The 27,605-nt window shown below is 32.0% G+C and overlaps 1 protein-coding gene across 1 annotated transcript; it reads right to left on the reverse strand.

Annotated features, from left to right (window-relative positions):
• Positions 1 to 424: 424 nt before the first annotated feature.
• On the reverse strand, positions 425 to 6,551 carry LOC123710341. The gene is made up of 6 exons (XM_045662165.1): positions 6,482 to 6,551; positions 5,051 to 5,136; positions 2,829 to 2,915; positions 2,014 to 2,259; positions 1,319 to 1,475; positions 425 to 939 (listed from the first exon to the last, which is right to left on the reverse strand). The coding sequence occupies exons 2-6, from the start codon at positions 5,126 to 5,128 to the stop codon at positions 752 to 754; spliced, it is 756 nt and encodes a 251-aa protein (XP_045518121.1). The 5' UTR covers positions 5,129 to 5,136; positions 6,482 to 6,551; the 3' UTR covers positions 425 to 751.
• Positions 6,552 to 27,605: the final 21,054 nt, after the last annotated feature.

Genomic DNA, 27,605 nt, shown 5'->3' on the forward strand with positions numbered 1-27,605 from the left:
TCCAAATGTAATAATGATCTAAATAATTTGTGTTACCTGCATTCGACTTTGCACCTTTCGGATTTCGCTTTAAGGTCGATTTTATCGTAGTGTAACAATTTCAATGGCCTCGTACCATTTCATGAATATCATAATATATATTTACTCGGTGTTTGGTAAAAAATTGAGACATTAAATACCGTTTATATATTGTAACCGATAAGATGATTAATGACTAGTAAAAAGTTATTTTTTAACCTAAAAATTTACGCGATGTAAATTAAAATAATAAATAACTATCTACCTAGTTAATGACCATTTTTGTACACATCGAAAGAAAATTCCATTTGCCAAGACATAATTTGAACCCCTATATAATTACTGGTACAAAGCTATCACTAACAGACACAGGAATCTCCCAGATCAACAGCAAACACCACGGCTCCTTTTGTGTACTGTTCTCACCTCTGGTCGGGAGCTCCCCAGTAACAGCTCCTTCCGCTTGACCGTATTCAACGAAGTGCGATTCGAATCGTCGACGATCAGTCACTTTCCAAGCGGCTTGAATCCTTGGCGATGCAGTGATATCTGCATATACATACATATATAAATTCTATATAAGCTGCGTTTCCCTATAATTAGTTATTACAGTAAAATATGGAGAAAAAAGTAAGGCGTTGTGGAAACCGAAACATTAACAAAACTTATCATAGTAGAACACGATAGATAGAAAGAGATCAACTCAAATTTTTAAACTGAAATAGCAATATAATTAAATGGAAGACGTGGCAACTTCTGGTTTAGTATCGATATTAATGATTGCTTCTTTCTTTTCTTCTGGGTGTGAGTTATTGATACTCTCCTCGTAAGTAGGTGGTTGCTTCACGATCCAAACCACTTGTTCCAGGGCCAGTTGATTGGCGTATCTTCTTATTATTTTGATGCAAATGCAACCCAATACTGGAAATTTAAATAAGTCGTAGAAAACCACCAAAAATCGGTATTTATATAACATTTATCAAAAGCATAATAATTATTATGACACAGGTCCAAGGTCGATTCTACGAAGTTATGTATCATCAAGGAGTTTCAATTAATGTTATTTTTTTATTTTTATAGTATCTATGGCATATTCCAATTTTAAATTGTCAATTGCGTCTGTTTAATGCGTTTGGTGTCCATCCTTCATTGTATTTTAGTTTAATTCCTATCTAACAGGTAGGCTCCATGATGAAGGGGTTGCACAAAAATAATAACTGTTTGTTAGGTACACAAAGCTGTGATAAGTCTTTCTTATAACGGTTACGGGATTTTAAATATTAAACAAAACTGAAATTACCAATATCCAATAGGTTGGCAAAGCCACTGCGTTCTAGGAGGCCGACAGCATCGTTGCTGAATTTTATACTACCAGGCTGGTACGCCAAAAACAATATCTGCACCCCAATCTTCAATGAGGTCCACAAATAGAACATTCGAATCGGTGTAACCTTTTTCTGAAAAGAATATACAAATGTGTTTGTAACCTCAAAGTTGAAAGTTAGCGCATATGTCGAAACCAATATGTTATGGAACTTTTCTTCGCCACTTTACTTAACGTTACCCTTATGATTAGGTTTTGGTAAAAGTTCTCCTTTTCTAAGTGTTTGTCAATAAACACGAAATTTTTCTAATGAAACAAAGTATTTATTTCAATATAAACCAAATATTTCCTAACTTTAAGTTCCAAAATAACTTAGCGAGCAAAACTTTTGGCTTGGTTTAGCTTCAGTCAAGCTTTGGACAGCCCTAGTAGCTACGTAATATCACCAATGTAAAGTAGCCTCACTTTAATAATGTAAGTAATTATATATATATATATATATTTTTGAAAGAAACTGGGATCTCCTAGACTCAGTGTTTCAAAGTTTATATTAAACAAGCCTTACTAGCCTTTGAAATCGGAAGCCAAGTTTCATAAAATAACGTTTCTTTATTAGTATTATTATACATAGGTACTATTATACATACATCATATTATTAAAAAATACTTACTTTGTATATGGCAACAATATAACTTAATACAAATATAAACCAAGATGTATTTATAAAGAAGTACAATATATTAGCGCCAGAGACATGGGACAATGATGTGTTACATTTGAGTTCTAGTCCAAGCGGCTCATTTTCAAACGCTTCAGCATATGGCCGAAGAAGAAGTGGGTAGGGGTAGAAGCCATGAGTTCCCATGTTGACGATAAACATAAACGGTTCTAACCATGTCCAATTTATCATTTGTATCTAGGGAAAAACATAGTACACTTATAGAGAGAATTAACTTAAGTAACTATAAGTAAAACTTACGATACTAAGAAATGCCTTAAAATGATAGACGTAATTATTGAGGTAGACATTGCTTTTAAATAGCTATTAATTATTGATTTATTGAAAATAAATATGGCACCTTTTTACGTCTGGGCCTCAGATTTCTGTATCTGTTTCATTATCATGTGTCAATCTAATTAGCAAGCATGCGATCATCGACATAGTCAACTTATTGCAAGCCGGTGTCCTCACGATGTTTTCCTTCACCGTTCGAGCGATTGTTAAATGTGCACATAGATAGAAAGTCCAGTAGTGCACAGCCGGGGATCGAACCTATTACCTCAGAGATGAGTCGCGCACTGAAGCCACTAGGCCAATACTGCTCGTATTCTTGAGTGTTGATTTATTAGTGCACAAAGAACTTCTGCGAATGTACAAAACATTCGAATATCAAACTTACTCAACGTTTTATAATCAAAATAAGTGTCGAAAATAATTTTACATAACATACGTTTGACATTAACAAAATTTTAACATATACTCACGCTCTCTTCATTTATATCGCAAACGAAGCCACGTGTCATTATGCTCACAACCACAACGTGAGATATGACATTCACCAGACTCGCAAACTGAAAAATCAAAATTATAAAACCTTTGGAATTAACCGTATTTATATTTCTCAATTGATAGTGTGACGGTACTAATTAAAGAGTAACGTACTGATTTAAACGTATAATTATATATAAAAAGAAAAAGACAAAATTGAAACCACTAAAGAGATTTGTATAATTTGAAAGAAAACACTTTTTTACCGGATTAAAGCTATTATTATAAACATATAATTATTTTACATAATTTTGAATTAAAAATTTTCCGACGTTGAATGACAAAAGTATCACAGCTGTAGAGAAAGTTGTGTTATCTATATTTATTTTCCCGGAGTTGATATCGAGTAAAAGATTTTTGCAGAAATGACTCACGGTGTCCTCTATTTTCGCGGATTGTTTGTCTTGGGGTTTTGATTTGGATATTATTGGATCCCAGGTATTTGATAATTTTAGGCCGTCTTCTCTATTGAAATTGGGGTGTTTTTTTTTATTTCAATGGCTTCGCGTACCAATCTTGAGAAGAACCTATTTTCTTTCGCAAGTACTTTCGGTTGGTCAAAGCGTATGTAGTGATTAGGCCTATCTAGTGTGTGTTCACAGACAGTGTGATTTTGAATAGCTTTAATCCGGTAAAATAGTGTTTTCTTTCAATGTGTAAAAGCTATGTTAACATAAGACAATTCTATGTGTGTAACTTTTAAAACATGTAGATAATTAAAGAAAATATAATGTTTAAACATCACGCCAGTATTGCGTATATTGTGAATGATTAAAATTATATAGTTTGATTTAAAATGGGTAGGATATCGATTTTTCTAATGGACACCTGAACAAGTGACACCTAAAACTGAAATGGACTTGTAACTAAAACTCAAAGTAATCGTGAAAAATTTGCGCTTCACAAAAGTTGTACTGCAGCACGAATGAGACACTTTTTCACGTTGCTATGCGGGTGAGTTTAACGCCTGTAATTTGCTTGCAACTAAGAATTTTAGAAAGGACAAAAGATTTAGTGATTTTCGCTGTTTGTTTTATATGGACATACAGTATACCTTTTAAATTACTTAAAGGGATTGTAGAAGAATGAAAAAATAATAATCTGTTACAAACGTTAATTTTAGAAACATGCTATAATTTTTAATATACATACGCTTCATACATCACTATCTTTTTAACGATCTGTTATAACTGTTTGTGAATACAGCTTTTTAAAAAAAAACAAAATTTGAATATGGAGCAACCGTCTTGTATAAGGAGTAGGATACAACTAACTGGGGTTAGAGCGGATGTTCGTTTTATAGAAAGCAAAATGTTTATGTGTTTAAAAGAAATAATGAAGTCAGCTCTAAGGCTAACAGAATAAGGGTGTAACATCTCCTGGGGTAAGAGTAAACTTCGGGGCTATAATTCGAAGTTTAGGAAAAGATATCCTCTATAGGTGCCTTCTGATGCTAGGTGCTGGGATATTTTTTGTTTGATTAATTTCAGGATTAGAGTGATGGGGTTGTATGGATTCCTGAGATATAGAAGAGGTAATAGGGATAGCTTTAGGTAAGTCACCAAGTTGTGATTGAGACGATCTGGATAGGAGACGGCTGTGTTTCTTTATTATAAAAGAAATCTTAAAAATACAGTACATTAATATAATTCCTATGATGAACGGAAGGGTTCTTTTGTTAATTTCTAATGCTATTTTAATATTTATGTTAATAAGTTTTCTGTTCTATTAAGTTACTGTAAAATAGAAAATAAGGAAATAAATAAATTTATGTATTTAACGAATGTTACTTTAATTATATCGTTTGATAATTTATACATCAATTTAAATGACTTATGTTCCGTATTTTGTTAAGTTTCGCCTTAAATAAGTGTAAATTTTTATGTCAATTTACACTTTAAACACATTATTAATAAAAACCTTAAAGGGTCTAATTACAACAAACAGTCTAGTAAAGTTCTATTTTTGTCACTTTTTCTAACAGCTGTACTTGTCATTGATTAATAGTTAAGGGTAAAGCTGTTACTAAATAGCAAAATAATTTCATCACAGAGCCAATTCCATTTCATTGCACAACAAACTTAACACGGTGCTAAAAGGTTTCCATATGTAATGTACTAAATATCTATACTAGTATAAAATTAAATGTCAGACTTACCAAACAAAAATATCCTATTACAAGACACCTAGACCGTAGACTGATACCACAAGAGCTGCCATGTTCTTTTTGCATCATGTCTGGAACTATATTACAAATAATTGCATATTGATATTTATTATAAAATATTAGACTGTGTTGTCATAGAGTACGTTAACTGACTCTGAACTTAATAATTTATATTACAGGTAACATATTTCTTCACATGCGGGTTATATCTTTCTTAATTGTATACTTATTAATCTTCTAACCCAAAAAAAATATTGCTTCATCGATAATCCACGTCACGATTATTACTCCGTCTTAAGTCTAAAATGTGGAATAATTATACCAATATTCTTATTATTATACGGAAACATGCATAGTGCTTGTTTCTTTTTTTGAGAATTGAATCTCGCTGTTGGCCTTAAGGGCCTTTACAGCTCAGCACGGTCTGTTTTGGCGAGCGTAGCTCGGCCAGAATGGCGTTTTATCCCGCGGCTAGCGCAAGGGCGTCTCCTGTGAGACTCGAACCTCGGCTTCGGCCGTCGCGGGGTGGTCAATCGCCTGAAGGGCAGGACGGAAGCTCACTGGAGTGAGCGAAGTGCGAAGTAAAGGTCCTCGCCTTCCCCGGTGAAGGCGGTTTTTTACCCTTATCTGTGCTTGGACGTATGACCATGCTTATATACAAAATCTGGAGATGGGTTTTTTTATTTCATTATAATTATGAAATGATGATCAGTTAACGCTTTTTAATCTGGTACAAGTTTGTTTACTATCTGCCAAACGAGCGGTATATGTAGATGGTATCTACGATATTGCTTAGTGTGTTATCATCATTACATTGAAGTATGAGATTTGTTAGGTGGGACTTTTAGTAGATTTATTTGACAAGCTTTGTGAGTTGAACTTGGTTAATTTATATATAAATATATAGCTAAAAATATTTGGCCCAGTTAAGATGTCAATTGACTGAGATTTACCCAGTAAAAGTTCAGTGGAAGTAGCAGTAAACTTAATAATTTTAGCCAATAGGTTGTGAAAAAAACCTTAATCATATTAATGATACAATTTTTATAAATCATACGTAGATTTCATTCCGACCCACAAGAGTGACATTGACTTTTTAATTTTATTGCGGTAAAATGAAATATTCATTACACATCGCTTGCGAATAAAAAATAATAGTAGATTGCAATAGAGATTGACATTTAAAATACTTTTGTAAAATACCTTACTAAGTAAAAATGTGTATCTACCTTTTATAACAGTGACAATTATGTATTTAATTGATTTAGAATAATACAAAAAATATGCAACATATCTTAACGTTATCTATACAACTAAAATGTAGAAAACTATTAAATGATCATTAGTTGAAATTTCTTATAATTAACTAAAATATAGTCGAATACTATAGTTTATGTCAACAAATTATATAATGCTACTTACAAGTCAATGTGTTATAATTATAAATTCCAAATTTATTGCAAAAACGTCAGCCTCGGACGAAATCCAAACGCAAAGAGCATACCATGATGCGCTTGCGACGCACGTTCTTGTTCATTTACTAACAATTGTAAATGTGTGAGTTATGCCACATAGTACAACAATAAAGTAAGTTAATTTCTTTCAAGTAACCTAAAATATGTTTTAATGAATCATATTAACGACATATATATTTGCCGCCGTGGTTTTCAATATTATTTTATACAATATGGTAGTTATAAATTTATTTCCAATATACAGTATTTGAATTATCTTAAAAAAAATTTAAACAAATTCCAACAGTTTAGCCCCCGTGGCAGTGTACCTTAAATGAAAGCAGCATTTCCTCGTTGTATTGCGATACTTATTCATTGGCCAGGAGAGCACCAGCTCTAGGCTCATCAGTTGTACCAGGCGCGCGCGGTGTAAATAAGAAGCTCATCTTTAGGCTAATATGTTGAGATGAAATTGCAGCAAAAATCATATTTAAATAACCCTAAGGATTGGTTATATAAGGAAACTAACAATATTAACTTTCTCTTTACTCAATATAAATATTTAACATGTGTCACAGTGTCTGTAATAAAACTGATCTGAAACAGATATTATATGTCAACATTTGGAGTCTCCAATTTGTCTATACCCCATACTTGCGTTTTAAAAATAGCTATGTTTTACACTGTTCTCTCATAATGTCGATTTTGTTATTTTGCTAACATTTTTCCTCAATTCCGTAAAAGCCGGCAACAACGATTGAATGGGTTTTTTAATTCTTGACATCGGAGGGAAAAGGCGTAAATATCTGGTTTGCATATCAAAACCAGTTTTTAGTTTGATTTTATAACCTAAGCACAATATATAGTGAGTATATCCAGACTGCCATTTGAACAAAACAGTATGTTAAATATTACGGAAAGTATTCGTAAGTAAATGTTATCAGCGCCTTTAAGTCTGAACACTCTGAGCAAATATTTATTAATATTATAAATGGATAACAATTTAAATTTTATGGTACTTTCATACCGTTATATCAAAATTACTCATTCATAATTTACCAATAATTTTTAATTTGAAATATAGTTTATTTATACACGTAAAATATTTTTGTAAGTAATATTATAATTCATATGTACATGTAAATAAGAGCCAGAAAACTTCTAGTTTATTGTAAAGTTTAATGCAAAGTAGTGAAGGATTCTTTGCTAAGAAATATTTCCCAGGAACCAAATTCTTACATATTAAGAATGCTAAATTACGAAACAACTACTGACAATGCTTTGCCAAGAATATTTTTTCAGGGAAAACGTGATAATTGTCGATGCTTTAAGGATATAGAATGCTTGGGAAAGAAAATAGCAACATTATTTTAAGAGACGGAGACACAAATTGTCTTCTAAGGAGACATTAGTGTTAGTCAGCGTGTAAGTAATTACCTAATGCGGTACGTGTCTCGCATAGAGCGTACCACACTGACGTACGACGCAGCTAAGATGTTCCATTACTGGTGTACTTAACGAGATTTGTGTATCGGGGGTTAAGACGTAAACATTTCTTTGAGAAAAAGTCATTCAGTCCTTGAAAGTAAGCCCTTTGGCTTTTTGCGTGTATAATTTCATAATATTTATTAATGTATTAATTGTATTTATAAACATTAACATACATAAACTACTTTTATGTCATTTTATAAAATAAATTAAGTTAGTATAATATGGATCCAAATATTTAATTGTACTATATTGTACGATCATCGTATTAGAATGCCTTCAAATTTCCCACAAACGTGTCGCTAAGTTTGACAATAGTAGTGTAGTAGATAGTAATAGTACATATTTTCACGATGGACTCTGACGAAGAAATACTGTTCTTGCGTTACAATTAAAACGAAAAAGGATTCATTTTGTTAGCCCTGAGTTGTTATGGCAAGTAATGAAAATATAAAATAATTGTGTTAAAAATAAACTTATTTTTTGGAATGAAACTTCTTTATCGGCGTTATACGAAACGTATTTTTTTAGCCCAGATTCTACAAAATACCAGTAATAAAACTTACTACAGGAGTCAATTGTACTTTTATTACAGATATTCGAACAGTTTCTGCGAGGCATATTATTAATAAGTTTTTTTTGGATAAAAGTTAATTAAAATCCACCAAAAACATTGACTAAGATGTAAAAAATTCAACTAAAAGTTAAAAATATATTGTTTTATAGATATATTAATAAACTTCTTCATACGAAAACATTTAAGTAACATTTTATGGTTACGTTTTCTCATAAAATCTTAAACAGCGGGATAAAAGGGAACATGTCACTCAACAGTTTCCTGCGAGGTGTAAAAAGTATCTTTTTATTTATCCGTTTTCAACATAATATACATATAAAAAGCAGGTTACAAAGTTATTTGGCAACGGGCGGCCTTATGGCTAACAAGCGATTTGTTCCAGGCAACCCTAATATGAAACAATAAAAAATAAACACCTACAATGGGTAAAGTACAACAAGTGCATAATTAATTAACAAACAAAAGAACATGTAACCGCTAAAATTAAATAAAGTAAAATCTAAAGAAAAACATATAAATAATAATATGTATAAACAACAATGTAGAAGCTAATCCAAAGGTTAATTGAGTTACAATTATATATAAGTAGTAGCTAATTACGAGGCAGAAGAAAAAATTATAAAATACATCGTGTAAATTTCAAAATCATGTTCTATACACATTTCTGTCATAAAATGAATTCAAAGTGTCAAAAATTAGCTATGTTTGGTTTTTTTCTATCAAGTGAAGTTATTTAAATCGTGTATCGATCTTTCAAAATGGATACATAAACTACTCTACTACTCAACGATGACAATGTATTTTTGGAGTTGTGGACTGTATAGGCCCTTAACTATAGATCATAGGTGTAGCACGACTAGATTCCATTGGGATGTGTTGCAAAATAACGCATAATTCCTCCTATTACAATAGAAATTGATGATAACCACCTAATTTTCATATTCAAATATTATGCTAAATCAAATCAAATATGAAAATCTAATGTGAAAATCAACATGTGTGAATTGGTTAGTAATTTATATGGAAAATACTCACAGGTGCATATTATTTGAAAAATACGTTTATTTATTTTAATTTAATGCAAAAAATTATAAAAAACGAATTAAGATTGAATCGTTTAAAAACAATTTCCTAAGTATGTGACAATCATAATTTTTAGTTCTATAAAATTTTCTTATCAAACAATTGTTCAGCCACTGTTGTAGATTAAATCCGTATTAAAAAATCATGTAGAATCAGTATACCCTTAACAAGAAGGGTTTTTTTTTGCCGTTTTTCAAGGCAATTTTTGCCGCGCACCACCGCTATGTGGAACCAGCTGCCCACTGAAGTATTTCCGAACCAATTCGACTTAGGTTCCTTCAAGAAAAGAGCGTACAAATTCTTAAAAGGCCGGCAACGCACTCGCGAGCCCTCTGGCATTGAGAGTGTCCATGGGCGGCGGTATCACTTAACATCAGGTGAGCCTCCTGCCCGTTTGCCCCTATTTTATAATAAAAAAATAAATAAAAAAAAATGAAATTATTTTTGTTTGCATAGTTAGTTAGTTAGTTTAGTATAAATGACAGATGAAAAATTTGAAATAACAAAATCTTATCAAGTATTGAGCTCTATCAGTATCTATTAGTATCCATAGTAGTAGTAACCCCTGACCTCTGACGGTTTGTTCGAAATTGATTCCATTTCCCATTTATTCGGCGGACTGTAAGAGAATAGCTACTAAATTTTCACCTTCTTTTATATAATAATTTATGAAACAAAAATTATGGTTTGCATATTTCTTATCAAATGTATAAATTTTAGAGTCCTGTTTGGATGTTTTTGTGTTATAATGTATATTCAATAGCCTACCAAGATATCAGGTAAAATTAATACACCTAGATGATTTTTATGGGACAGCATGACGAGCAAGCAAGCATCTAAAAGGTTAGTGTTTGCCGCCGCCCATGAATAACAGTATGTTTGCAAGTGCGTTCTCTGTCTTTAGTGTCTGATAGTGATACGCTCTTGTCTTGAAGGCCGATAATACTTTACGTATCTAACTCAAGAATTTTTCAAATCGGTTCAGTTGTTTTAGAGTCTTCAATGCAAACAATCATATCGTACCTCTTTATAATACTATAAAAGAGAACTTTAACAAGAGATTAACGTTTTTCAAATGCACAATAATACTTTTCATGAGAGTTTTGAAGTAGCGGCCATTTTATATTTCTTCACTGGTGAAGGGTCTTATACAAAGTAATATGAGAAGGGTACCGTTAAACGATTTCCTTATAAGTTTGGCAGAAAAGGGATTCTCAATACTGTGATTTTTATCGTGACATTGATGAATATGGTGTGAAAAGTATACCCACGGAGAGTATATCTCTTTGTTATTTGTTACTCATAATAACATATTTACACTCAGCCCTGTTGCCACTGCCGGAAATATTGCCACTAATAGTACAATATCTTCGCTAATCAGTGTTCACACTTATCTCAGGTACCACACCACTGAATAGGAATACCAGCTACATGTGCAGTGGCAGCAGGAGTATTACATACTCATATTCCTGCTCATTTCCCTGACCGATAGGGTTGAGTAAATGTGGCAAAATTCATACCAAAGGTTCATTTTACAATAAGCTTCAATGTAATTATTTGAAAACATAGTAAGAACCTGATCGTAATGTATTTTTTTAAAGATCTTTTATAACGATCGTGTCTTACAGCCTGATAATAATTAATAATACAAAAACAAACCTCGACGTTACATCTTACGACTTTATTATATCTACTGTAAAACGAATTAATAAAAACCTAATTGAAAATCGTTCTTCTAACAATTGTAATTGAAAAATGCATACACGTAATAAAACGAGGGTTTATAATCCTAGAAGGATCCTAGAAGGATTATAAATCGCTTGCGTAGAGTAAGATAAGATTGTAGTCTAGTAATGGCCAATGTAACTTTATTTGGAAACGAGATAATTTCAGAAATAGAATTTGTTACTTGAAAAAGGGTTTTCAAATTTGAATTTGATGAAAAACTTTTAATGATGTCGTGTAGGCGTAGCCTGATAGCGGCAGGATTTATTTTCAAAAGTGCTAGGTTCTAAGACGATATCGTCGGCCGTTGAAACGTCGTCGGTGTTTGTAAAGAAACGTTATAAATGAAACGCGTGACCATCCATTTGCCAGGTGGCTTCATGCAATAATTTATTAAAGAAGCCGCCAATGCCGGGCCAAAGGTGGCATCGATCGATATTCACTTCAGCACCTGGCTAATGACGAACTTAGGACGCAAAATATAAGGCACTATAACAAGAATTTATTAAAGTTTTGCGCTTTTAATTGATAAGCAGGTCAACTCTAGTGGTATCAGCGTACGATTCTCATCCCGTATTTAGGTCCGATCCCCGGCGTGCACAAATGGACATTTTGTCTATGTGGACATCTACTACTCGCTCGCACGGTGAAGGAATACATCGTGCCTTAGACTCAAAATGTTGACGGCGTGTGTCATTCACAAAAAGCCTCCCTGCGGTAGGTGATCAGACCTACTTGCCTATTTAAAAAAATCGACGAAACGGTCACAAATACAGAAATCTGAGGCCCAGACCACCACTAGCGACCTGTCCGAACGTGTATGACGTTAGGCTACATAGGCCTTTTTTTAAATATATGTTACTTAGGGATATGTAGCCTTGTAATACATCTTTTTGATAATAGTATAATTAGAATGACTGCGATCGAAATTACCGTGTTTTTACACACATAACACACACACGTCGCATGTTTATTTTTGGACTTGCTAAAATGATTAGTTAAAGGTTCATTAAGTTTATATAAAGTTAAATAATAGGGAAATAATTCACATTTTAAATTAATGTTTTAAAATAAGGAGGGTTGCGCTAATCAGGAACGAAAAGTAATTTACCAAATACTTTCGAATAGTTGTAAAGCCACAAAGCGAGGTTTTACGAGAGAGAAATTATTTGAATATAATAATCCCGTCGACTTACAAAGGATATCAAAGCGATATAGTTTAATAAAACAAAACTAAAAGTTTCAGTTTTCAAAGATTAAATAAGGTGAATGTTAACGGATCTTCCTTTGTTACGGCTTGAATTTATTTTAAATATTATAAAAGGTTTATATAAACGAACAATTAATATAAATTTAGTTGCAAATAAGGAATTTCATGAAAATAAAATTATACTCTTATCGACACAGATTTTTTCGAACCAAAAATATGTATAATAAGTTTTAAAAAAAACATTTAAATTTAAGTTCGTATTTATAAAGTCCACGGAAGTAATTGTGGTATTTCATTGACCTGTTGTCATTGACACCCTTTTCGATTTCAAGACCTAGCCACGGCAGCTAATTTATCAACACAACATTTATCAATCTTGCTTGGGAAAGATTTCAATATAACTCATACCTCGCGATCATATCCCTATCAAATCCTGTCGTACTAATATTTTAGTTAGTTTGTTCAATACTCGTTATTATTACGCTATTACTATTAAAATTATAGACAACCTTTTCTGGAACGCCCTTAACGAAAAGTACAGTACAGCTTAAAGACCATGTGTCTGTACTGTAATCCACACACCGTAGGACTTTTAACCAAATAAGTAATTATAATATTACAAAACTATAATTAATTTATACCGCATCATATATATTTACACTACTTCTACTTAATAACAGAAGTACACAGTTAAAACGCCCGTCCATTGATCGCTTAACAGATGAAAATAAATCTCTTTAATGAAACGTTAATAAAGCGAAAAGACTAAGTTTAATCAAACCGAATGAGATTGAAATTTATCCCGTAATCCCTATTATTTACGTTAATGTAATTAAATCCGACGATTAATGACTTATATTTTTAATCAAATTCAATTCAGGATTATTTTAATTAAAGTAATCTAATGAAAGAATGGTATTGACACAAATAATGTTTATTATAGGTAATGAAATATTTTAATTTAAAGGTTTGAAATTTTAAAAACACTGACCTACAAGTAATATTGAATATACAAGATTTAATCTTACTTATTTCGCTGGTTCTACGAGTTCTAGAGTTATGGCACACAACAACCACAATAGTTCCATAGTTCCTGACAGTTTTTAGAAAGTGTACTGCACTTTTAAGTCCAGAAAATATATTTTTTAAAATCGTAAAATGCTCTGACAGCTTCCCGATCACAGCAGAGCATTTCTTTTCGATAAATAAAGTCATGACACCCAAATGTGTGTGTGGCCGTCCTGTGCTTTCAGCCTTCAGCTGCAGCAAGACCATTCTGTCGACCCAGCGATGCTCGCGGCTACCTCTTCGACCACTAGGTATGCTTCACAGTTTGATCTTAGCCCATGCGCCCATGGTGCCGCAGTCAACATATTGCGTAATATCAAGGGGAAGGTGAAAGAATTACAAATAAGAAAAGTTGGTAGTCAGCCCAACATTATAGGGGAATAAAAGGTTTAACCTAAACCAATAAAATAAAGGTTTAATAAAACTGCTCGGTATATAGGCAGTGTATCGTAACTGCTCCGTTTTGAAAAAGACACTCCATTTTTTTCTGTAAAACTATTTTTTAGTCGACGTAACATCCTATGTCGTTTGTGTTGTCCTATGATGTTGCAGATATGCCGTATTTTTGTAGATGTAGTCCAATATATTTTGGTTATGGATGACGTGTGAATGGCAGCCTGTCTTTAGAGAATTGTGATGTCTGTAGTTATCTAATTGTTGAATGTTTTTTTCCAATATAAGCTACTATTACAGGTAGAGAGAGTGATTTAATGTTGTGTGGAACTCATAATCTTTTCAAAATAAATATTTCAGTTATTAATGCGAACGTTTTGCTTTTATAGATCCGTTAAGAATTGTTGATACATCCTAATATAAAAATGACAACATGTAATCGAAAATATACTCAAATATATAATACAGAGCAGAACTCACCAGGATTGCAAGTCGCACGCTCTAGTATTTACAGCGCTACATATTAAGAGCGCTAATGAAAAAATATATTTGGGCAAAAAATAAACAGTTTTTCAGTCCTTTCCAGACCGCGATTCGATCAGCCAATTGTTTATATACAAAATTGTCTTTACGTATCTTTAACAAAGCTTCCCAAACTTTATGAATCTTTGATTTTTTAACAAAGCATCAGTTTATAATTAGCAATAAAATAAATTACAATTATAAATATCTGCTAGCGGAAAGTAAATTCTGTTCAATTTTATAATACAGCGGTCAGTCAATCAACACAGATGACCACATTATAGTTAATTCTCGTAATATCTAACATAATTCCAGTAAATTTACATTTCGTGTAATTGCTATAATTAGCACACATGTAATTGAGCAAGTGAATTAAGTACTGTACAATAATTTAATTATATACAATAATAGAACTTTATTCAATGTGTGGCGCAGTAAATGAAGTTAAGCGATTTAGAGAAATTATCGAATTTAACTACACATATTATACATGTCCCCCCGAGTAATGTGTGGATAATATGTTAATAAGAACCTACTTAGATGAAACAGTTCCCTAAGTAGGAATGCGAATAATAATAATAATACAGCGGCGCTACATTTCAACACGGCTGATGGCCTTAGTTTGCGTCAGCGTCTTCGATAATTTTTTCATAGACCAGTTTATATTCAGTCTGTCACATATCATCGATTTTTGGTTTTAAGACAGCCGTTCTCCTTAGAAAGGTATAGAATATAGGTCTTCAGGAACATGAGGAATGTACTAGACCAACACACTCGTATGCCTGATTCAAATTTAATAAATGTAGACAAACATACCTTCATTTAATATCACATACATACTTTATAACCTACTTTTGTAGTCGTTTAAAAACATAAATGATTTTTGGCGTTTATTTACTAAGCAACTCCATTTGATAATGTTTTACATTGAATATTTAAGGTTTTTAATATGTTTAAGAATTGTTGTTATTTTGGTTGTATTATAACATATATACAAAAATCACATATTGTAGATAAGAAACAAACAATCATTATCATATAGACAAAATAAAACTACTTTCATTCTTTCGGGATATTAATTTTAGCTGTTTTCAGGGACATAGTGATGAGTTTCCATAAGAGATCTAAATACTGGTTATGAATAAATTAATTTCTATCGAACAATGTTCGAAAATCAAATTGAAGTGACATCACAAACACCTTTGTACACCGAGGTCAACCGCACCGGAAATGGCAACCGCCGGATGCGGGAACCCTTTGACAGATACGAGTGAATGCTCTTCATCCTACGTCCCATTTCAAGCCATGCTTTAAGGAAAGACTTCCCTTAGAAACATTTTTTATGGCATGGCAAATATATGTAAATGATCTTCTCAGAGTTTAACATCCTTTTAACTATGGAAAAATTCAAGTAAAAACTGTGTGGATTGAACTGTGTATTTATAAAAAACTTCTTAAAAATATGTTACTTGCGATCAAAAAATAGGCCGAGAATTGGAAGATTGTTTGACGTGATTAGTTTTAAAATTGTTAAATAATTACTATATAACAAATTTCATAATAAATTTTAATTAGTTTAATGTAAATCAGTGTTTCCGTTATCTTTTAGCTGAGGCATTTCATGAAATAACAAAATGCCGAATTTATAGTATTTATGTCCCTTTTAATTTGACTTTTTAATTAGACGAAAGCTTTCTTTGCCTATTTACTTAATCTCCTTAGGAGATTGTCCAAATTAAAATTCGCGAAAATACTGCTTACAGAGTTTCAAATAAATTATAGAGAAAATGATTTTGTTAGAAGACTTTTTAAAACTTTCGAAGATTTAAGTACGGTAAAATAATGACATTGTGATGACGAAATAAATTTAGTTTATGTAATGCAAAAAAGTAATCCTTCTGAATTCACCGTAAATTATGATTATTAAATTCAATAAAATAATTTGAATTTTTAACTATTCGTTTGTTACGCACATCCGTCAGTACTGTTTTATTCGTAAGTTGTTAAATGTATTATTTCCAATATACTAGTTATAAAAGATTTCTCGGCAACAAAAACTATGATCTTGATCAGGCAACGTCTTTTATCTAAGTGAGATTACTAAGACACCTGACAAAAGGATTCTAAATTATAATAATGGGTTCGCTCTAAAGCGTCAAGTACATTTGCAGCGCTGTCAAGCACCCAGTAAAGGAAACGGTTTCCCACAAAATGCTTCATGAAATGCATTTTCCTTAAGGGAAATTACATTTTTTATTAACAAAAGAAGACAGGTTGTATTATCTTATTCATGATACTGCATGTACAAAATGTCACACATGGCTCAATGTTCCTTATTCTATTAAGACCATTACTCTATGGGCTACTTTACGGCAACCCAAGTATTTGTATTTAAACATTAAATGTATGGTTGATAAAAATTACAGCAACGGTTTACATACGTTTAAGTTTATTTAGGACACATCAAAGGAGTGAAAAATATCTGTTATTTATTTAGTACTAATGTTCTACTTTGCCTTTTAGTTAAATAATATTTCTAGAATAATATGTTTTTAAATTAATAAGTTTAGATAAACTAATTACATTTTTGAGATATCTCGGCTATGTTTAATAAAAATAAAATATATGTCGTGTGATGTGATGCACATTTTCAATTTCTAAAAACAATACGGTAATATAAATTTGTTGGGTGCAATGTGAAAGCTCGTAAGTGCTATTCCAAGATAATGTCCTCATACAGTCCTAAGTGGAGAGACTCTTTTAGCGGAACGAATTTTATTTTTGGAAGGATTTTATTTTTGCTTAACAGTTGTTTTATTATAAAAATTGGAAGACTTTAATAATTTAACCGGGTTTAATAGATTGTCTAGTCTAAAAAAAGACACTTAAAACATTATATTTATTACCAAATTTTGTATGTATGCATTGTCTCGAGGCTACAAAAAATAAACAGTAATGGAGCCTTTTTTAACACCATAGTTCCAATATTTTCCGGCATCCGATACATGCACCTGTCTCGTTTAGCTCTAATGTCTTTCTATTTGTATCATTATTTTCTGATTAAAAATTGTTGATAATAATATTATTATTCTTTGTATAGTAATTTTATCCAACACTGTTTCTCGTAGTGCAACAATACACCATTGGAGTAATGGCCGATCCTTTGCCTAATGGAAAGGTCGAGTTACGCTTACTCTACCAAACACTCTTTATTTTATTATCGCTTTAGTGACCCCTGTGGTATAAATGATATATGAAGGAACTTTATTTAATAGTTAGTTTATAAAAACCTTAATACAATGCCTTATTATTTTAAAATTTTAAATATTTTTTTATAAATTTACAATCATTATGAATGAGCGTAAAAATTGTAGTGAATCTATCTTTTTGAAGATAAATATAGTGAGGAAATTGGCATGCCATACGCCCACCAATCGACATCTGGAGGCCTGATCACTATTTAAAAAAAGATACAAAAAGATATAAGATTAATCAAGATAAGATCTAAAATTGAAAAATACTTAATATTTTATCGCTTAATCTTAGTCAAAAACTGCTTGGGTGACGACACCACCACAATTTTATAAATAAAATAAAAAAAAACAACGGTACTTCAACTACGAAAGCCTGACAACAAAATAATATAGACTCATTTAATTTATTTAAACTCGCAACAGTAGAGCATTAATTTCCCAATACAGCCTTTACGCAATTTATTTGAATGTACGAGGAATAATGATTTAGTCATTAATGTGAGTGGCGAGGGGTCCCGCGGGTATAAACTAGTCTCGAACATGGCCACATTAAATTTATTAAGCTTCATTAGTTTCTATGCCAAGTTTGGTATTAATATGAAATTTATGTTTTGTTTCGTGATATAATTAACCCATATTCGCTAATGTCCAGTATTTGCGTTAAATAATGTACTTTCACAATACATTATATACTGGGCTGTGAAAGAAGTCGAATCTATCTTTTTGAAGATATTCCCTTCGTAGACTTCCGTCCTTTTTGTACCTCATCATTATTTATGTAATATAATTTCTATATTAATCAAACATTATATACTTTAATACTAATTTACATATTATGAACAGTCGGTTATAATAACATAATATTAAAGTATTGTTTTGACTATAATGTTAATTAATGAACGAAAATGGTGGCATCATTTTGTCCGAGTGCACAATAACTTCTGTTTCAAAAGATTTATATTTTGTGTCAATCAGGGAAGCTGCTCGTTCATCAACGTTTCGATTCCACCCAAACTATTACCACAGTATGTGGAAATAGAGTTTTGACACAGAAAAACTCCTTTACGTGATTAGAATAATTTGGAACATAATGAGTCGTCTATGTTGTTGAATCAAGTCTTATTAGCTTTTTAATTAAATATCGATAAAGATTAGTTGCCTTGTTACATTTAATAAATAGATTTAAATCCTGAGTCCTATCCTAAATACATTTTATAGTCATTAATAAGTGTATTTACTTATTCTTACGCGAACGAAGGCACCGGGTTAACATATCCAAACAGTAGACTCACCTTTGGCATAAATTTTTTTTTTCTTTAATTAATCAGTTTAGTGTTTTGTTACGAGTAAGAAAAGCAGGTAGTGATCAGCCTTTTGTGTCTATCACGTCGGTTCTTTATTCAAACACATGCTGGTTTCCCTAAAATATTTTTTGCAGTAAATTTTTATTTTGCCCTAAGATATACACACTACGAACCTTATGTAAGTTTTTGTTACATGGAATAAATAAAGCTGGCCATTGTAGAATTTCCATATCACTCGCTCAGTCCGTACCAATAAATATTGTCTAAACATATGGAGAGCTTCCAGTATTTTTTTTTAAATTCAAATTAGAGCGAGGACATAGGCTCTTTTAGGTGATGCTATTCCGGCCACAAAGATTCTCATCGAAAGAGATTTATCATCTCCGCCAATTATTTTCCGTTAGGAAGCTGTATGTCCTAAATGTAAAGCACATAGAGCGATCCCGTATGATAGTAGGCTGTTCCTAAAATCAAATAGGGATGTTGTCAAGATGCAATATGCAAGCAGACTATATCTATAATAAATTAAATAGGTTGCTTAACATCTACCCGTTCACCGTCTATAAACTAAATATACGACTAAAGGATCGGAACGGGACGTAAGGAACACACCTTACGCAGTTACTTCTGAGACCTAATATGTAGTTACACACTTAATTCAATTCGTTCACTGACTCACTCACTCACTCATGCACGTGAAACAGTTGAAAAAACAGAAATAAAATAAAAGATGTAATTTTATACACATATATACATGAGTAGATGTAATTAAATGATGTATGGAGGTGCTGGGAGCTCTGATACAGGTTTTTTTTACTTAAAGGGATTCCCAAATCTTACACATTGTAATGCATATGTACATATAAAAAATAAACACATTTTTTTATTGTAAGTCTTTTGTTAGTTTTTTTATAATTGTTTTGTGCAGAAACCGTAAATAAATAAATAAATTACTTGCCTCAGCTTCACATTGGTAAATACATCCTCGGGGATACAGTACAGTATAAAAGAGACTTTGGTTTGTTTCCTAGCAAACAACTTGAATATTTTTGATATTTTTCTCGCGTTTTATCATTACATGTACTTTGTACAAACATCATTGTCAGTACGCCTCGTTCAATTATTTACCAAACATATTTGACTAACAAATATTAAACATGTGTTTTTTTACAACATTCGTTTATTACCACAATCATCATAATAAACAAATTATTTAGTGGAAAACTCGACTGAATTGTATTTTATTTGGAAAATCATTTGATGCCTGGGGTCCTCGACTCCCAAATACAGCATTGGGTAAATAACACCATTGAAAATTCTATGTACTGCGCAACGAACTATTGATTCGAAATGATTATCTCCCATACGCAGTGTTCGTTCAAAATGTATAACAACGAATATTTCTTATTTTAATAAATGATTTCGTTAGTTTCGTTGGAAAACAGCGCACCATGAAACATACAGTTACAAAGGCTTTCGACACATTTGTTGTTTAAATTTTCAATTTATTTCGCATTTACAGACAACTAGTATCAATATTTAATTGGGAATGAAATGTTTAATGGTCGATATAAATTATATTTGTACTATAACGATGCGTACGAATATCAGTACTACCTACTTGTAATGATTAGTATTTTAATGATTTTCGAGATGTTATTTAATATAATTCTTAATTAAAATAATTTAATTCCTTTAGTAGTAGTTTAAATGTCTTCCGGTTTTGTTTATGTTAACCCTTTTTGTACTGTTACTTTTATTTACATAAAAGGGTTACATATATTTGTATATCTATTTGTTTTAACATATCTATCCTAAGTGTGTGGTCCTCAAAAATCGCTACAATGAAGCGAATGATACAAACAAAAATAATTTATATTTACAGATGTTTCGTTAACAAGCCAACTAGAATCTGCGATTACGCACTGCTAAACATAGGGTCCCACAATTTGAAGTCAAAACGAAGACGGTTGATAAGGTAGGTAACAGACTACCACAGAGCATTTATTTAAAAAAAACCCGGTTTCATTCTTACAAAATAATGTTTTACAACTATGGATTTCTTAGTAAAATGGACTTCTTTTTGTCTAGCCAACATAGTATCGTTTTGAAGTTATACTTCTTTTGGCACGTTAGGGAAGAATGACAGTATTTTTTTAGAACACGGTCGTATTAAGTTGGATGTTATTAAATATTTTGAAGGTAAATACATCACCAGGGCTACAGTACCTGGGTGTCCACAAAAGAGAATTTGGTTTGTTTCTTAGTAAACCAATTTACCTTTGATATTTTTCTCGCGTCATATCTTTACTATACAAAGGTGCTTTACACAAACATTATTGTAAGTACGCCTGACTCAATTATTTCCCAAACATATATGATCAAAAAATAATAACCAGTTATTTTTTTTAGAATATTTGTTTATTACCAAATCATAATTAACACGTAAAAACTTGACTTTTGTTTACCTGCTTAAAAACATAATACGTCGTAGGGACTGGTGCAATAACTTGTATAAGAATAATAAAATACATAGGAACTAAAAATAACAATTGAGTAGGTTCTGTAGTCACAAATAAATAAGATGAAATGAATTTTATCAAATAGATAATGGGAAACTTTATTTATCTATCCATTAAGGACATCTACACCAATTTTAACTTTAAAACAATACATATATAAAATGATATTAAATTAATAGTGTTGTTGAAATTTAAAACGTTAGTCACCTTAAACAACTCATGCAAATAATTATACCCCATTTGACACCCTACGTGATTTTATTACAATGTAAAACAATAATATTTAATTATGAAATCATTATTCAGAAACCAAAAATAGGTATAATAAATAAATGATTGTTTCTATTAGTGGTCAATTAAGTGAAATCGGAACTAATGAATTTTTGTTCATAAACTAATGTATATTTTATAAAGAAATGATGAGGTGCTCTTAAATTATTGTCTAGTAACAGGATTAACTGTATTTCCCGTATCTCATTTTCATACACTTTTAGCTTAAGTTAAGCCGACAACGGCAGAGTTAGGCACGTCCAATCATTTTAGATTAATGACCAGTTTAGGGATAGTGGGGCTAATACGTAGTGTAAGCATGTGGTACCAATATAATAAAATCATTATGGTTAGGTACTACCGCACATAACAACATGCACAATCTCATTTAATATTATATATCGCAGGTCAACACAATATACCTTTCCTTATCCTACATTTCCTTTCTAAGGTTCTTGAACGTATTCTTCATCAGCAATTAGCTATCTTTCTCAACAAACACTCCCTTTTTAATTCAGTTCAATCCGGTTTTCTTCCTGTGCGCAGTACGGCTAAAGTACTCACTAAGATTACACATGACATAAGGACTGGACTAATTCGGTAGACATTGATGTTCTTCTTGCCTTGCTCCGTTCTATGAATATGTCCCCTTCAGCTATTAAGTAGTTCAAAGCTATCAAAACCTGATTGCCATCAACGAATTGAATTAACTGACTGCTTTTCTTCTTGGTCACATGTTTCTGCTGGCGTACCGCGGCGTGGTATCCGTTCCCCACTTCTCTTTTCCCTTTTTATTAATTCTATTCCTAATCATCTTTATGCTGATATGACCTTCAAAAATATACAATCAGTCTACTTTCAATGAATTGCCCTCATCTATTCAGACGACAAACTTTGAGTTAGACAAAGTTGTCGAATGGAGTAAATAGTTTGGTCTTCAGATAAAATCTTAGTTATACCTGGTTACATGTTATACAGCTGGTAAGCCTGTTATAATAGATTCCGAAAAATGTCTTGATGATCTTGTAAAACAAATCATATGACTGTCTTTTTTAGAATTTATTTTTCAGTATTATTGTATTTATCCAGTTTATTATTTTATTAATTCTGGTTTATTTTTGTTTAACTTGATTTTTATGGTAAGAGTTCTAAGATGTTTATTTTTAATACTAATACAAATTATTGTTATAATTTACACACTCACTTCATTTACTCAACGTTTACATACACTTACATTCCAAAAACACTTATTTAAGTTTACACTTGGACACATTTCTAAACACAATATTGGTTATAACCTATTACTCCATAAATGTATGAAAAAGGATAGCTCAACAGCCAATGCAACGCTACAAAACCTGCACCAAAAATCCTTAACACTGAAGACATCCTTGTTTATATTCGTACCTACGAAAATTCGATCAAACAAATGAAATATTAAAAGACCTTGATAACTTTACCGTAGCTTATTCCTCTAATTGTGAAGTAGAAGACTTACAGACCTTAATTAAACATCCTGAAAATTGTTTGAAAATGATTCACCAAAATATTCGAAGTATAAATAGGAAATTCCCAGACCTATTAACACTATTAGATAGATCTAAAACTGAATGGGACCTTATTGTGCTCACTGAGTGCTGGCTACGCCACACAAATATTATTCCCCGTATTGACGGATATTATCATGCCCTTACCGAACACAACCTGACTCAAAATGAAGGTGTTGTAGTTTACTTCAAAAATTGCCTAAACATAAAAATATCTGAACCAAAAGTACTCGAGTCCAATTTTCTTGTAATAAAAATAAATGACAATACTGCCGTCATTGCCATTTACAGACCGCCAGGGTATAAAGACGTCTCCCAATTTATAGAGTCGCTAAACGAAATTCTTACCAATCTAAAATTATCTTCAGTCATAATTATCATGGTGATATCAATATCGATATTATGCCAAACACTAAGGATGTGAATTCTCAATTTTACTTAAATCTACTAGCTTCTCATGGTCTGTTACCCGCACATACAATATCCACTCACAACAAGACGTGCCTTGATCACGCTTTTATGAAAAGTACTTTTTCTTCCGCTTGTTATGTAGTTGAATCATCTGTAACTGATCATGACAGCGTAGTTCTCATAATAGAAGACCAGCAATCTCACAAACAAAATAAAGACTTCATCCATCGTAAAATTGATTATGTAGGCCTAGATAATGATATGAAAAACCTTTGCTTTGAACCGATCTATCGGGTTTCAGATGCAAATGTTGCTACTTCTTTTCTCATCTCGGAGATTAATGCTAAAATAAAATCTAATACTCAAAATCACACCGTACCTAATCACAAGAGGCTAAAGAAGCCTTGGATGACTTCTGGTCTTCTAAGATGTGTACGAAATCGAGATAAACTTCATAAAAGATATAAAAAAGACCTGAACAATGAAATTAAGAAAATAACTTACAAAAGGTACAGAAATTTTTGTAACTGGCTCCTTAAGAAACTTAAAAGGGAATATGAGGCGAAAGAGTTAAAAGCGGCGGCAAACACAAATAATAAAGCACTCTGGGACACTATTAGGAAATTAACGCATACATCAAAACTCTGCAGACCTGCTGAGCAACTTATTTCTCCTGATAACCCCTCTGAATCGGTCAATTTTATTAATAAATTCTTTGTTTATATTGGTAAAGATCTGGCTGAAAAGGCATATTCCTCTGGTAGGGGTTGTATATCCTCAATGGCCAATCCACTATTATCCTTAGTTTTGGATAGTACCGATGAAAATGAAGTTCGTAACTGTATTCTCAACTTAAAAAAAGATAAATGTACTGGACGGCATAATATTTCAGGTGCTATATTAAAACGGTATCATCAAACAATAGTCCCACCATTGACATTCATTGTAAATTTGATTTTTTCCACAGGCGTTTTTCCGGATCAGCTTAAGCTGGCTTATATTGTTCCGATTTGCAAGGGTGGTGACAGAGGATGTGTCAATAATTATAGACCAATATCTAAACTACCCACGATTGCAAAAGTAATTGAGAAACTTATAAACAAACGCCTTGTTAACTATCTTGAGACCAAGAATCTCATTTCTAGTTCGCAATTTGGTTTCCGTACGGGTAGTTCTACAAACGACGCCGTTCACGAACTTACTGATCACATTGTAGCCAAACTTGACCAAAAGCAAAAAGTTATAGCGATATTTTTGGACCTTGCTAAGGCATTTGACACAGTGTCTGCCCCACTTCTCTTAAACAAACTTGAATCTTTGGGTATCCGTGGTTCTCAATTGGGTCTTTTCCAAAGTTACCTTAAAAATAGATTTCAAAGGGTTAAGGTCGGTGACTTTGTAAGTAATGACTTGCCAATAACTTACGGTGTCCCCCAGGGAAGCGTACTTGGCCCAACGTTGTTTCTAACATTCATTAATGAGTTATGTAACATCCAGTTGCCAAATGGTAAGATAATATCTTTTGCAGATGACGCTGCCCTTGTCTTCTCTGGCAATAATTGGAATGAGGTGTATAATTCTGCTCAGTTTGGTTTTGGCCTTGTTAATGAATGGTTGAGAGGCAACGGCCTTACGCTTAATGTTGATAAAACAAAATTTATGCCCTTCTCTATTAAAAACGTTCCTTCTCACATTCATGATTATTTTTCTATCACAGCCCATACTTGCTCTTCAAATCAACTCTGCAATTGCAAAAGCATTTCCATTGCCTATCGTGTTAAGTATTTGGGTGTAGTTATCGATAGTAACTTGAGTTTTAATTCTCACGTGGATCTTCTCTCATGCAGAACTCGTAAACTCATTTACATCTTTAAAACTTTAAGACTTATAGCAGACAATAGAATTGTTAAAGTAGTATATCAGGCTTTATGTCAGTCAATTTTAAGCTATTGTATCACTGTGTGGGGAGGTACTTTCAAAACCAATCTACTAAAACTTGAAAGAGCCCAACGAGCAGTGTTAAAAGTAAGTCATTCCTTACCGTTTCTTTTTCCCACTAAAGAGCTTTATGCCCTAGCCGATGTGTTAACAATTCATCAATTATTTATTCTCAACACAGTTTTAAAACAACATTATAAAACTAGTTACGACCCCGAATTAAATATAAACAAGCGGATTAAACATAAAGTTTGCTGTCGTATTACACGATGGACAACTTCTTTCTCGCAAAGATTCTTTGGTTTCCTAGGCTACCTGTATGATAAATTAAATGAAAAAATTAACATTTACCCACTATCGAAATATGAATGTAAAAAAATGGTTACTAATTGGCTGAAGACGTTGAGTTATGATGAAACAGAAGATTTAATAACTGTTACTCTGTAACACACCCACTCGCCCACACATACACACACACACACGCGCGCACACACACAGACACAAACACACACCAAATTTATTTTTACGACTCCGTTTCCATTTTTTTTCCTTTAGCACTTGCTTATTTTCTTCTATTGTATCTTATGACAATGACCTGATTGTACGTGTTCCGGTCCGGTGGTGGAGCGGCTGGCTATCTGTCACTCAGGTCTCCTGTTACAGAGACCAGTCTCTCACATACACATCATCCAAATGTTATCATCTTAGTTTAATCATAATAACCTGCTATGTATGTATATGTGAGAGAAGAAATAAAGATTATTATTATTATTATTATTATTATTTTGAGTTTTTTGTTAATTAATTATGCACTTCTTGTACTTTACCCTCTTTAGGTGTTTCTTTTTTTATTGATCCATATTAGGGTTTCCTGGAAGAAATCGCTTGTTAGCAATAAGGCCGCCCGTTGCCTAATGACTTATTTAACCTGCTTATTTTTTGTATTTTTTATAAATATAATTTTGTATATTATGGTAACGACGTGTAAATAAATTAATTATATATACTTATTATTTATACTCATAAGTATATCTACAATGGCTAATCAGTTATTTAAAACATAAATGATTTTTAATATTGATATAGTCACTATAAGTGTTGTCAGATAAGATTTACAATTTAACTTAAGACAGAAGGTACCTTAAGTAGGGACTGGATAATTTAACTGACTTGGTATTTCATAGATCTCACAATTGTTTACGGTAGAAGAGAAGTAGCGAGAATTGGCGTTTTTACAATTTATGTTTTAATGTCATCCATAGGTATTTTATACGCTAATACTGTATTTACTGAGTACTTTTCCTAAGAGATACCTCCAAATTGAAAAAAAAGCATTCTTTTCACTTATAGACCAACTACGGCCTCTAACATATGCCACCTATCTGTTACCATAATATACTATCTCTAAGTAATATTACTCCGAACACTTGTTTCGTTCTTAGTAGTTGCGATACAAATAAATATTCGTGAAGGTTACTCAAATTAATTAAACTAATGGTCTGTTTCATAACTTACGGATAAGTTCTACATAACTTCCAAATATGGTATATATTACTTATTGGTAGGATAAACACTATTGTTGCGTTTCACGACAATTGTCAAATAGCGCTATTCGTCACAAAAAGTCCATTATAAGTTATGAGGCCGATGAAACGCGAAGTTTCTTATTCGGAACTTTTATCTTCCAAATGATGTGTTGCATAGCTATTTGATACTTAATCCATACATTGTGAAACAGATCCTTAAAGTCTTTAATTGTCATAAAAACAGTTTGTATATA

Source organism: Pieris brassicae, chromosome 5 (assembly GCF_905147105.1).
Source record: "Pieris brassicae chromosome 5, ilPieBrab1.1, whole genome shotgun sequence".
Classification (NCBI taxonomy): Eukaryota; Metazoa; Arthropoda; class Insecta; order Lepidoptera; family Pieridae; genus Pieris; species Pieris brassicae.